This window comes from Lepidochelys olivacea (genome assembly GCF_965140295.1).
Source record: "Lepidochelys olivacea isolate rLepOli2 genome assembly, chromosome: 6".
Classification (NCBI taxonomy): Eukaryota; Metazoa; Chordata; order Testudines; family Cheloniidae; genus Lepidochelys; species Lepidochelys olivacea.
Window position 1 is genome coordinate 88,818,239 of NC_140416.1, and position 14,223 is coordinate 88,832,461.

The following is a 14,223-nucleotide window of genomic DNA, read 5'->3' on the forward strand; positions in this document are numbered from 1 at the left end:
CTTGTTTCAGGGCTTTTAATGATTTGATAAATCTAACAAATCATCAGAAAGTTCATGATCTTGTTTAAGGCAACAAAACTCCAACTCCAGGTACCTGTATTTCATTGGACACTTGATTGGGAAAAAGAAAAGGAGTACTTGTGGCACCTTAGAGACTAACCAATTTATTTGAGCATGAGCTTTCGTGAGCTACAGCTCACTTCATCAGTGAGCTGTAGCTCACGAAAGCTTACGCTCAAATAAATTGGTTAGTCTCTAAGGTGCCACAAGTCCTCCTTTTCTTTTTGCAAAGACAGACTAACACGGCTGCTACTCTTGATTGGGAAAGACTGATTGGACAGCAGTTTTATTGCTTTGTTTGAGATAAACTGGCAGCAATTGCAGAAGATGGATTATCTTGCTCCTGCCAAAGAACCTTTACTGCTCATAGTTTATTGCTCCAGAACACATTCAGGATCTGGTCCATACAGAATCCAGGCTGACGAGCAGGTGGTGGTGGAGCCGGCCTCACTCACCAGCAGCGCCCACGTGACAAAACACCCCCCTCCTAATCTCTTCAGTGAACTCGCCTAGGGCCAAACGCCTGTAGTTCTCGAGGGCCCTCCCCATCCTGGGGCCTACGGGGTTGGGACGAGCATAGGACTACAAGGTCCAGCATGCCGTGCGGGGGCGAGGCCGTACCATATGCAGGGAGGAGGTCTCCGTTTTCTCCAGGTAAAAGCATCGAGGTGCCGGGAAGCCGGTAAGTACATGGAGCGGCCCCCTCGACCTGCTGCGGGGAGGGTGGTCCCTGGAGAGAGAGGAGGGAGGCCCCCACTGTCACGGGGGGAGGGGCTGCGCCGCGTGGAATTTAGAACGTTGTGTAACTAATCGGGAGCCGGCCGGTTCGGAGGTGGCGGGCTGGGGCGAACACCCCCCCGCGACCGCGCGCTCGCCGGGCGGCGCGGGTCCGGCCCTGCCGCCAATCCCCGCTTCTCCGTGCCCCTGGCCCTGCCGCCGGACAGCCTCCACCCCTACCCCAGCCTCGTTCTCCCGGTCGTCTCCGCTTCTGGCCTCCACTCGCAGCCGCCCCGCGCCGCGTGTCCTTCTCGGCGCGGCCAGCTTCCCTCAGCAGCGCCCCCTGTGCCGCCCTCCTCTTCTCGCCGCCCGCAGCCCAAGCACACTGCGTCCCCGCAGCTACCAGCCCCTGCTCTCCCCCAGGCCCCGCCTGGTCGGCTCCGGTAGCGCCTCCTCCCTGGCGCTCGTTTGGAAGGGGGCGCCCTCAGCGTGGGGTCGGTCTCAGAGCCTCTGTCTTCCTCTGCTGTACTCCATGTACTGCTTATTGTATTTTTCACTCCCTGCATCTGATGAAGCGGGTTCTAGCCCACGAAAGCTTATGCCCAAATAAATGTGTTAGTCTCTAAGGTGCCACAAGGACTCCTCATTGTTTCTGAGTAGCGGCCGTGTTCGTCTGTATTCGCAAAAAGAAAAGGAGGACTAGTGGCAACTTAGGGACTAACCAATTTATTTGAGCATGAGCTTTCGTGAGCTACAGCTCACTTCAGCGGATGCATTCAGTGTTTCTGTCTCGTGTTCACTGGGACACCCACAGTGTTACTCGCTGGTAAAATCTCGTCTTCGGCCCTCCTGCTAAAAGTAAGACGAGGAGCGCAGTTGGCACAGAGACTCTGACCCCTGAAGCAGACTGGTGGTGGGGGTTACCTCACAGCACAGTGCTTACCATTGTAATTACTGCCGCGTTGCCTGAGTTCTCCTTCGCCGGTAATGTAGGGCACCGGAGAAGTTTAGAATACTCTGGACGCTTTCTTTTCACTGCCATGAGGGTAACTGCTGCATCTGTGATTGTGGCTGAAGATCTAGGGTTCCTCATGAAGTGCCATCCTCTGGTTTTAATTTCTATCCTCTGCATGTTGCCTTATCTGAAAGCTGCACCCTCCCACAAAGTTTAATTGAGTTGAGAAAAATCAATGGCCTGATTTTCAGAAGTGTTCGGCACCTCAAGGCCCATTGGCTTTAGGCAGCTGCAGGTGCTCAGGACCTCTTGAAAGTCCAGTCACAAATAAATAGCTTAAATCATATATAAGTTTAACATTTAGTCCTTTCGCTCATATTATTGCAAACATTGAAATGGTGTGAATAGCGCTAGGGTCCCCAGTCTGCATCTTGTTGAGGTCCGTAGTGACTGACGATCGTCGTTATCTGGTGGTTGTTTAATGGCCTATATGAAAAGTTATACAGGCATCATTGGTTTTCTTTGCTGTCTATCTCAGATGAGAGACCAAGGATTGCAGAGGTCAGAGACTTAATTCCTCCTTCATGTGTAGAAGGGATGTCTCTCCGGGGCAAGGCTCAGACACTTTGGTGAATAAACATGCCTTTGCTGCCTGTGCAGTATCTGTGTGCTGACTAATTGGAGACTCCAAGTCAATCCAGCAACTTTCACTAGTATGAAAGTCAATGAAAAGAAAACAAACACAAAACAAAATGTGAAGATGCTAAATATTTTATTATCATTTATTTATTTAATTAATTATTGCAAGCAGGCTCATAGTTGTTCCACACATACAATGCAGGATCTATAGTTACACAAGTCAAATGATTGAATGTGGGAGCTCAGGTCAGTTTGGTTGTAAGTGACACACATGGTACTTAAGCTGCATCATGGACTAAGGCAAGTGAAAGTCAAACAAGCCAGTTTGTCTATAGAGGAAGAGCAGCAGGTGATTCATTAGCAAAGATCTTAATAATGAAAGGCAGTTAGGTTGAGAGGCATATTTCACAGCTGACAGTGTCTTTAAGATACCCCTAGGGATTTCGCAATAGCTCATTTACATGGTAAAGACTCACTGACACCTTACGGAAAACCTTGAGATACAATTGGTTCTGCCAAGTCTATTTCTATCTCTTATATTGGAGTTATTTTTGCCCCCCCCTTTTTATTACTAAGAGATATTAGCATGAAAACAGGATCTTTCTTGCTTAAGAGCTCAGCTGCTCCTGCTGATTATTTCCCACCTAAAGTTGTCAGCCTCTGCTTGTGATGTTCCAATTAGTGGAAATAGCTGTGATGTCACAAACTGCAGAATGTGGCTTCAGGTGGGAATAAGATGTGGGAACGGATGGACCTATATCCTGTTTTCAGACAAATGTTCTTAATAATAAAGAAGGGAAGAAAACAAACAAAAGAGACACACATGTTTTTTTCTTTGTTAAAAGGAGACACTACCAAGTAGTTTAGGCCTCAAATTTATCAAAAAATAGGACTAGAAATGTTATTAATTCAAACTATTCCATAAAATATTTTGGAGATTGTGGAGAGCCTGGGGCATGTCTGTAATATTTCTATGAAAAGTATATGTGGCTCAGTTTACCTGTTTGATATTATTCTGCTTGATTGCAATGAGTTAAATCAAAGGAGATTGTTGGGGAGAAGCAAACAAGTGATGAAATAATGTCAGAGATGAGATGCTTCTAGAGAGAATACCAACGGTCCTTAAGGGAACCCTGGGGGAGTCATTAATTGGGAAATGCCCACCTGCTTGGCTCCAACCAGGCTTGCAAGTTTATTTTTCCCTGGCCTGAACCTAGGATCAAAGGGACGCTAAACCCTTAAAGACACCTTTGTATAGAGGAAGGGGGGATAGGCTTTGACAAGGAGATGCTAAGAGAATGTGAGGGGCTGTCTGCTAGGGTATTAGGTTGGGTGGCAGTTACCTAAAACTTGCAAAGAAGGAATAAAGGTTAAGTAAGATTCATGCCGTGTAGACCTTTATTGTTTTAACGCATTTCTGTTCACCGATAATGCCTTGTATTGAAAGGATGAACTGTTCCTTGCTAGTTACAAAGACCCCCAATATACAAAGGGATTTAGGCACCTAAACCCCACATTTAGGTGTTTAAATCCCAGTTTAGGCTCCACTGCAATCCATGAAACTCCTGTGAAATGCTGTAGGTGTTGGTACCTAAGTTTTCAGGGTGAAAGTTTCCTAGGCACCTAAGTTTCTGCCTCTGAGCATGTACATTGCTGCCTCCCTCTAGGCAGCCTGATGCGTATCTCCTGCGTAAGCCCCAGAATGATCCACAAACTGGGGGAAGATAGGCGGATGAATGCCTAACTCCTGTGCGGGGCTTGATCTAGGAGGCATGATCTGGTCCCATGCAAAATCTGGCCCTTGATGAAGGTCCTGGGCAAGATAATGGATTGGCTGCTATGGAACTCGATTAATAAAGAATTAAAGGAGGATAGTATAGTGAATGTCAAGCAACATGCATTTATGGAATATAGATCCTGTTAAACTAACTTGATTTTTTTTTATGAGGGTGTTATAAATTTGATTGATAAAGATAATAGTATATTACATCAACACTAAGACTTCCGAAAGGTGTTTGATATGGTACCATGCAGCATTTTGATTAAAAAACTAGAACAATGTAAAATTGACATGACACACATTAAATGGATTAAAAACTGGCTAGCTGATATGTCTCAAAATGTAATTGTAAATGGGGAACCATCATTGAGTGGGTGGTCCTGCAGAGATTTGGTCTTGGCGTTGTGCTATTTAACATTTTTACCTGGAAGAAAGCATAAAATCATCACTGGTAAAGGTTGCAGATGACGCAAAAATTGAGAGAATGGTAAATAATGAAGAGGACAGGTGGTCGTCTTTTTTTGTATGGCTTGGGTAGGTAGCAACAACTACAAATTTATATCTAGATTTGATAGCCATCACATTGTCCTGGTGAATGTCCTTCAGGCCCCTGTGAAAGGACGAAGGGGACACTTAGATATGGTGGGTTTCAGAGTAACAGCCGTGTTAGTCTGTATTCGCAAAAAGAAAAGGAGTACTTGTGGCACCTTAGAGACTAACCAATTTATTTGAGCATAAGCTTTCGTGAGCTACAGCTCACTTCATCAGTGAGCTGTAGCTCACGAAAGCTTATGCTCAAATAAATTGGTTAGTCTCTAAGGTGCCACAAGTACTCCTTTTCTTTTTAGATATGGTGTGCTCCATTGTTTGTGCCTGGAGACCACAGTTGTATACAGGTGTTTGGTGAGGACAAGTCACTAATACAGAGTGATTTGGATTGCTTGGTAAGCTGAATGCAAACAAACAATATGCATTTTAATATAGCTAAGTGTGTGTGTGTGTGTGTATATATATACACACACACTCGTAGGAAGAAAGAATGTAGGCCATACTTACAGGATAGGGGACTCTATCCTGAGAAGCAGTGACTCTGAAAAAGATTTAGGAGTGGTGGTGGATAATCAGCTGAACATGAGGTCCTAGCGCTATGCTGTGGCCAAAAGGGCTGATGCAATCCTTGGATGCATAGACAGGGGAAGCTGGAGTACAAGTGGAGAGATTGTTTTACCCCTGTATGTAGTGTTGGTGTGGCCGCTGCTGGAATACTGTGTCCAGTTCTGGTGTGCACAATTTATGAAGGATGTTGTAAATTGGAGATGGTTCAGGGATGAACCACCAGAATGATGAAGGGATTAGAAAACATGCCTTAGAGTGATTGACTCAAAGAGCTCAGTCTGTTTAGTGGAACAAAGAGAAGGTTAAGGGGATAACTTGATTACAGTCTGTAAGTTCCTGCGTGGGGAAGAAATATTTAATAATGAGCGGAGAAAAGTGTCCCATGATCCAATGGCTGGAAGTTGAAGCTAGGAAAATTTCAGTTTGGAGATAAATCTTTAACAGTTTGGCATAAATCTTTAACAGTGAGAGTAATTAACCGATGGAACAATTTACCAAGCACTCAGCTGGGATGTGGGAGACCCAAGATTGATTTTCCCCCTCTGTCTCTCTCTCTCTTCCCCTGCCACCTCCTCTGGCTGTTTTGTGTGGAGCAAGGAAGGTGCCTAACTCCTCCCTCAAGAAACAATTTAGGTGCCTAAGCCACCTGTCTCCAGGATCATGGATCACAGAGATAGGTTCCTAATGGTGTGAGAGGGACAGGGCTTAGCACACACCCCTGTTGTCAGCATCTCCCATTGGCTAGTTTAGATGGCTCCCCGCCTAGCATGCTTGCTTTTATGAACTTCATTCTAAGGCACCTAACTCTCCCCATTCATTATATAGGAAGCCTGCGTGCCTAACTCGGGCTTTGTGGGTTGCAGTGTTGTTCTGTGACTTTTTTCTAGGTACCTGAAAGTTAGGCTCTGTGATGTTCAACATTGCGACTCCTAGATTGCTTTTTGGATCCAGGCCAAAGTTTCCAAGTTCCCGATTCCTGTGGGAACCAGACCAAACTGACTGTTCTGAAGGAGCCCCTCTGTGGAACAGGGATGCTGAAGTCTGGGATCTAGTCTAAGAGTGGTAGAGTCATAGGACTCCCCTTGGAGTGAAGTAGAGCCCCAAGGCCTGCCATTAGGGAGAGCGTACTCACAAGTGATTGTAGTGATCTGTGATAGAAGTAAAAAAGAAATGTGGATAATTTTTTTCCTTTAATTGCTGGGTATCTAAACCAGAAGCCTTAGGCTTTCTTAACTGGAGTGAAATTGATTAGAAACGGAAAATGAAACTGACCCTCCTAATTCCATTGCCAAAGATAAATGAAATATAAAAGGAAAAACTGCATCAATGGAATGAAGGGAAAAAAGTACAGTGGACTTGTAAACACTTTCCAGGTTTGAATAATCAAAAGTGTCATTTAATAAAGCAGGGAAGGACAATGTTAGAGGTAAGAGAGAATGTTAAAGAGCTTTTGACACATCATGAAATCCTTTGGGGAGGGGGGAAATCTAGTTAGAGCCTAACATTAAAACAAAACTGCCCAACCCTAAAATGCCTCAATTAATAATAATAGAACTTATAAAATTCATGTTCAAAGCACTTTACAAACATAAGTAGTTAATACAGCCCTTTGAAGAAGGGAAACAGGTATATTATTGTTTTCCCCACTTGATAGGGAAACCGAGAGTGAGAAGTTAAGAGGTTTGCTCAAGATCATACGTTGAGCTAAAGGCAAAACCCGGACTAGAACGCTGGTCTCATGATTACCAGTCTCATATTCTAACTATTGGACCATACTGCCTCAGGCAGGATCATAAATGATTATTCATTTTTTGCCTCTTCCCCTATGATGATGAGAAGGCAGGTATCTTCTTGGCTTGTCACTTTGGCCAGGTCACCCCCTTCTTTGCCTCCTTCTACTGGCTCCCCTTTTCCACTGCGTCAAGCAGAAACTACTTGTTTTTACTTTTAAGGCACTTCATGGAATATCTCTACCCTATCATCTATTGAGACATTGCCCCTCACCCCTCCACTCAATCAATAATGACAGCCTTGCCTGTCCATTTGGAACATTTTTCAACAGGCACCTTTGTGTTTCCCACGATGGGAGGAGCTCCCTGTAAAAATCTGTAACTGTCCTCTTTTAAATCCCCTTTTAAAACCTACTAAAACCTACAAAACTCATGATAATGGTTAGGCAGCTGGTGTGCTGTGACTACTGCTTATTACACTAATCATAACTGACTCACTGTTGCCTTGTGCTCCTGCTGTTTGTTTTATGCTCCTGTTGTCTCTTGTTTTATACTTAGATTGTAAACCCTTTAGGGCTAGGGACCATCTTTTCGTTTTATGTATGTACAGTATCTAGCACAGTGGAGTCCTGATCTTTTATTTGTGGCCTCTAGGTAGTAGACAACTATTGCAGTATAATAACAAGCTTAGAACGGAGCTCCTTGTGCACCTGCCTACTGATCGCTATGAAACTAAGGCACAGAGAAGTATAGATTCATAGACATTAAGGTCAGAAGGGACCATTATGATCATCTAGTCTGACCTCCTGCACAATGCAGGCCACAGAATCTTGCCCACCCACTCCTGCAATAAACCTCTCACCTATGTCTGAGCTACTGAAGTCCTCAAATCATGGTTTAAAGACTTCAAGGAGAAGAGAATCCTCCAGCGAGTGATCTGTGCTTCATGCTATAGAGGAAGGAGAAAAACCTCCAGGGCCTCTTCCAATCTGCCCTGGAGGAAAATTCCTTCCTGACCCCAAATATGGCGATCAGCTGAACCCTGAGCATAGGGAAAGATTCACCAGTCAGATACCCAGGAAAGAATTCTCTGTAGTAACTCAGATCCCACTTTGTAAGTATTGTAGCACTGAGGCGGGGGGTTGGTATAGGTATAAGACTACAAGTGCTATTCATTTTGGGTGCAGAACCATGATTCCAGCACCCCTGTATTTGCTAGGCCCCCTCCAAGTCAGTCCTACTCCTCCAAGCACCTCCAACATGTCACAATTTCCCTCTCTTCATACATCAAGTCTGCAAACCATCTTTTGAACCGCTCAGCTCCTTCTCATCACCTCCCTACCCCACAAACTTTCTTCTCAGACCCTCATCAACCTACAACTCTCAGGGTTACCCTCACCAGCATCAGGTATCCCCACTCTCCATCTTATTTCACCTAAGTCCAATCATCCACCTTCATTTTATTCACTCCCCATTTTGGATCTCCCCAAATCACCTGGTTTCCTTCCCAGGACCAAGCAAGCCCCTTTCACACTCATCCCCCTTGATTAGGACTCTCCTTCCTTCCCTAAACTCCTGAAAATATCCTTCTCTCCCTGGGCTTGTGGTCTTATTATGATCTATACCAGGCATGGGCAAACTTTTTTGCCCGAGGGCCACATCTGGGAATAGAAATTGTGTGGCGGGCCATGAATGCTCACAAAATTGGGTTGGGTACTGGAAGGGGTGAGGGTTCTGGTTGGGGCCAGAAATGAGGAGTTCAGGGTGCAAGAGGGGGCTCCGGGCTGGGGTGGCGGGGGGGGTGAGGGCTCCGACTGGGGGTGTGACTGGGGTGTGTGGCTGGGGATGAGGAGTTTGGGGTGTAGGAGGGTGCTCCAGGGTGGGACCAAGGGGTTCGGAGGGTGGGAGGGGGATCAGGGCTGGGACAGGGGGTTGGGGCGCAGGGAGAGGCTCAGGAGTGCAGGCTCTGGATGGTGCTTACCTCAAGCAGCTCCCAGAAGTAGCAGCATGTCCCCTCCCCAGCTCCCACACAGAGGCATGGCCAGGCAGCTCTCCAGTCAGTGGCAGAGCAGGGATTACGAAAACTTGGAAGACTTGTTTCCCAGGGCCCCTGCTTTAAGCACTAGACCACACTCTCCTCTCATAGCCAGAGATAGAAACCATGAGGCCTGCACTAATAGGGTCCTCTGCCCTAACAGGCCTTCATATGCTCACTTGACAGCTGATCAACCTGAAAAATGAGTTCTGGAAGGAAGCATTTGGATGACTTTGAATTTTTGGCCAAGGTTGGCCTGAATTGTTCCTCATGTACTCCCTTCTTCCGCTCAAGTGGTGAAGGTTCCTGTTTTGTGTCTCTGCAGTGGTCGCCAGGATGGCCAGAAGGACCTTGAAACTTGTCTCTCTGGCAGCAGCCAGCTCTGGTTTCTACCTGTACAGCAGCAAGTACCTGGATCCCAATGATTTTGGAGCTGTTCGGGTGGGCAGAGCCATTGCCACAGTAAGTTGCACCCTGGCAGGTTGTGTGAGGGTAGGGTGAGAGATTTACTGGCTGGGTTAGAAGGATCCTCAAGAGGGAAATGTAGTTCACAGGAGCTCAGTCCTGGTGCTTAGTTTACTGTATTGATATATTTCAAGAGCATAGTTGGCTCTGAGCTCCAGGAATTTGGGTTTTTCTCTGTTTTATTATTTGTGTGGGGAAAAGAGGTTAAACACGTAGAAGGGCTAGCCGGTAATTTACAGTGAAGAGGAAGAGAGATGCTGTGACAATGAGTGAACACATACCTTATTGAGGACTCAATCTGGACAGCCCTGTGGGGCCTACACCCACTTTGCTATGGCTCTTTACCCCACATCCCCTTCATCCACTTCTTATCCAGAACTCAGTCCTTTGCATCACCCCACTGCTTTTTCCAGTCATTTTGCTTTGAAGCTGCTTACCACATCCTTGATGGTGGCTCCTCTTTCCCCTGCAATAACAGCTCATTGAAAGGACCATGTTGCTGAATGAATACTGTGTTGGGACCCTGCCTGTAATCTTTGTCTCTAGGGGTCCTTAGTGGGAGGAATTTGGGGAGGGGAAGGTGTCTGAATGTGTTTTGTGGGGGATTATTGTCAGGGAAAGGGTAAAATGGGAGAGGTAAGGCAGGAGACGCATGTGAGGGCAGCACACACACTGTTTCTAAAATAAATGCCGAAGAGCCCCACTAGTCCTGGATGCGTGTTACCTTCATTTCACCACAGATGTTGATCGCAGCATCCAAAAACATGAGCATGGCAGCTGACAGCCAGACAGGTTGTGACCCTCTCCATGAGAGCCCTCTCTGGAGAATCCATTAGCAGCCAGAAACAAGGAAGATCAGTAACTGTGTAGGAGATCAGTCTGCCCTGCACCTCTGTTGTGCCATACGTTTGTCGCTTCAGGCCAGGAATTCCATCACTTACAAGCCCCTGGTGCTAAGCAGCTGTCAGCCTGCATCGTCTGCACTTTTTAAAAATGCTTCATTAGTGAGAATTACAAGGAGTGCCTCCTGAGAGCAGGACTGCAAGAAGTAGGTTCTGTAGCTGATCTCAGAATCCATTACCGTGTATACATGCAGGCTGGAAAGATGTGTAGGCCAGAGCAGAAAGTGATGTGAGGAATGTCTGGGACCTAAGAAGATGTTTGTTTTGGAAGTGTATGGCAGAAACATCAACTCCCACCACCTTATTAAAAATAATGCAAAGTATGGTACTTAGCACTTTATCATTTCAGTGTCCCAGACTAAGGAGTCAGTAGAGGAGGTTTTGGAACAAACTGATAAGTTAAATAGTGATAAGTAACCAGGCCCAGATGGTATTCACCCAAGAGTTCTAAAGGAACTCCAGTATGAAATTGCAGAACTACTAAAGGTGGTATGTAACCTATCACTTAAATCAGCTTCTGTACCAGATGACTGGAGAATAGCTAATGTGATGCTGATTTTTAAAAAAGACTCCAGAGGTGATCTGAAAATTACAGGCCGATAAGCCTAACTTCAGTATCAGGCAAATTGGTTGAAATTCTGTTCTTTACTATAGTTAGCAGACATATAGATGAACATGATTTGTTAGGGAAGAGTCAACATGGCTTTTATAAAGATAAATCATGCCTCACCAATCTATTAGAATTATTTGAGGGGGTCAACAATACTGTATATGGACAAGGGTGATCCTGTGGATACAGTGCACTTGGACTTTAGAAAGCCTTTGACAAGGTCCGTCACCAAAGGCTCTTAAGCAAAGTAAGCAGTCATGGGATAAGAGGGGAGGTCCTCTCATGGATCAGTAATTGGTTAAAAGACAGGAAACCAAGGGTAGGAATATAATGGTCAGTTTTCAGATTGTAGAGAGGTAAATGTGGTGTCTCCCAGGGATATGTACTGGCACCAGTGCTGTTCAACTTATTCATAAATGACCTGGAAAAAAGTGAGGTGGCCAAATTTGCAGATGATACAAAATGACTCATGATAGTTAAGTCCAAAGCAGACTGTGAAGAGCTGGGATCTCACAAAATTAGATGACTGGGCAAGAAAATGGCAGATGAAATTCAATGTTGATAAATGCAGAGTAATGTGCATTAGAAAATATAATCCCAGTTACACATACAAAATGGTGGAGTCTAAATTAGCTGTTACCATTCAAGAAAGTGATCTTGGAGTCATTCTCTGAAAACATCTGCTCAGTGTGCAGCGGTAGTCAAAAAAATAACAGGATGTTAGGAACCATTAGGAAAAGGATAGATAATAAGACAGAAAATATCATAATGACACTATATAAATCTATGGTATGCCCACACCTTGAATAGTGTGTGCAGTTCCGGACACCTCATCTCAAAAAAGGTATATTAGAAATGGAAAAGGTACAGAGAAGGTTAACAAAAATGATTAAGGGTACGGAACAGCTTCTTTGTAAAGAGAGATTAAAAAGACTGGGACTATTCAGCTTGGAAAAGAGATGGCTAAGGGGGGATATGACAGAGGTCCATAAAATCATGAATGGTGCGGAGAAAGTGAATGTGGAAGTGTTGTTACTCCTTCACATAACACAAGAACTAGGGGTCACTCAATGGAAATTAATAGGCAGCAGATTTAAAACAAACAAAAGGAAGTACTTCTTCACACAACGCACAGTTAACTTATGGAACTTGTTGCCAGGGGATGTTGTGAAGGTCAAAAGTATAACTGGGTTAAAAAAAAGAATTAGTTAATGAAGGCTAGGTATATCAATGGCTATTAGCTAAGATGCTCAGGGATGCAACCCCATGTGCTTGGTGTCTGTAGCCTCTGATTGCCGGAAGCTGGGAGTGGATCACTCAATGATTGCCTGTTTTGTTCATTCACTTCAAAGCACCTGTCATTGACCACTGTGGAAATACCGGTGTGACGGGTTCGGTCACAGAGACCCCCTTGGGACTGTCACCTGATGGTCTGAGACTACCTCTGAGCCCATTTTCCCTGCCAGCTTGGGACTCCAGTACCCTGCCTTGTTGAGCCAGACACGCTACCCTGCTGCAAATACAGACTCAGGTCTGAACCATGTCCCCCAGAAGCTGCAGACTTAACTGAATACAGCTTAAGAAGTCCTCCTATCTCTAGCACCCAGATACCCAGTTCTCAATGGGGTCCAAACCACAAATAAATCCGTTTTACTCTGTATAAAGCTTATGCAGGGTAAACTCATAAATTGTTCGCCCTCTATAACACTGATAAAGGGATATGCACAGCTGTTTGCTCCCCCAGGAATTAATTTTATTAAGTATAAAAAGTAGGATTTAAGTGGTTCCGAGTAATAACAGATAGAACTAAGTAAATTACCAAGCAAATTAAAACAAAAGCACGCAAGTCTAAGCCTACTACAGTAAGAAACTAAATGCAAGTAAATCTCACGCTCAGAGATGTTCCAATAAGCTTCTTTCACAGACTAGACTCCTTTCTAGTCTGGGCCCAATCCCTTCCCTGGTACAGTCCTTGTTCCAGCTCAGGTGGTAGCTAGGGGATTTCTCATGATTGCAGCCCCCTTTGTTCTGTTCCACCCCCTTATACATCTTTGGCACAAGGCGGGAATCTTTTGTCTCTTTGGGTCCCCACCTCTCCTTCTAAATAGAAAAGCACCAGGTTTAAGATCGATTCCAGTACCAGGTGACATGGTCACGTGGTCTCTGAGACCCGAAGCCTTCGTTCTTCCAGGCCTGACTCACAGGAAGGCTTGCAAGTAAACCGAGCCTTCTACAGTCAATTGTCTTTGTTGATGGGAGCCATCAAGATTTTAAACCATCATTAATGGCTCGCACTTTGCATAACTACAGTAAGACCTCAGAGTTATATTTTATATTCCTAGTTTCAGATACAAGAATGATACATTCATACAAATAGGATGACCACACTCAGTAGATTCTAAGCTTTGTAATGATACCTTACAAGAGACCTTTTGCATGAAGCATATTCCAGTTGCATGATAGTCACACTTATTAGCATATTTTCATAAAAACATATGGAGTGCAACGTCACAACCAGATACTGGGCTAGATGGACCATTGGTCTGACCCCATATGGCCGTTCTTATGTTCACTGTACAAAAACCACTGATCACCCATACACCCCAGGGGAAACTGAGGTATAGAGAGGTGCAGTGACTTGCCCATGGCCGCAGAGGGTGTCGGTGGCAGAGCTGTTAGAAGTCAGCAGTTCATTGCTCCCAGGCTCAATCCACTACTAGACCATGTTGCCTCCACATATTACAGGGTTTTACAGCAGCAGCCGCAAACAGAATATCCCACAATAAAATCTGCTGGTGGTCTCTAGCCCCTGTAAGTACTGGAATACTCTATTTTTTTTAAAAAATGTGTAGAATTCTTTTTAAAATGGTTTATTTCTTCTAACATACACAAGGCCCTGTATGGTCAGGTTGCTCCAGTGTGAATTTCTGCTATGCTGCTGCACTAATGACTCTGCCTTCCCAGCCCTAGGGATCTGCTCTTTATGAGGGTCAGAGGGTGTTAACTCCTTAATTTTCAAGTGTTTCTCCCTAACTATAAGGGATGGAGACTTCTTTAAAATGAGGGCTTAGATTCTATTGCAAACATGTGACTCTGGGAGCTCGGGACCTTGATGTGGGCCTATAATGCCTGTCCTTTAATCCAGCCTGGGCAGACCCCTACTTAGTCGGTAAGCTCCCATAATTGTTTGTGATTTTCTGGGGGGGAGGGAGGG

General features: G+C 45.0%; 1 protein-coding gene across 2 annotated transcripts in view; it reads left to right on the forward strand.

The window, feature by feature from the left end:
• Positions 1–255: 255 nt before the first annotated feature.
• The window catches only part of ADCK1 (aarF domain containing kinase 1), a 133,932-nt gene continuing 119,964 nt past the window's right edge, over positions 256–14,223 (forward strand). Inside the window, exons 1-2 of one of the 2 annotated variants that reach the window (XM_084631478.1) lie at positions 256–742; positions 9,358–9,494. In XM_084631478.1, coding sequence (XP_084487604.1) covers positions 685–742; positions 9,358–9,494 — 195 coding nt within the window. In that variant the 5' untranslated portion in view covers positions 256–684. The remainder of the gene's footprint in view (positions 743–9,357; positions 9,495–14,223) is intronic. The other variant, XM_084631479.1, reaches the window with a different exon arrangement.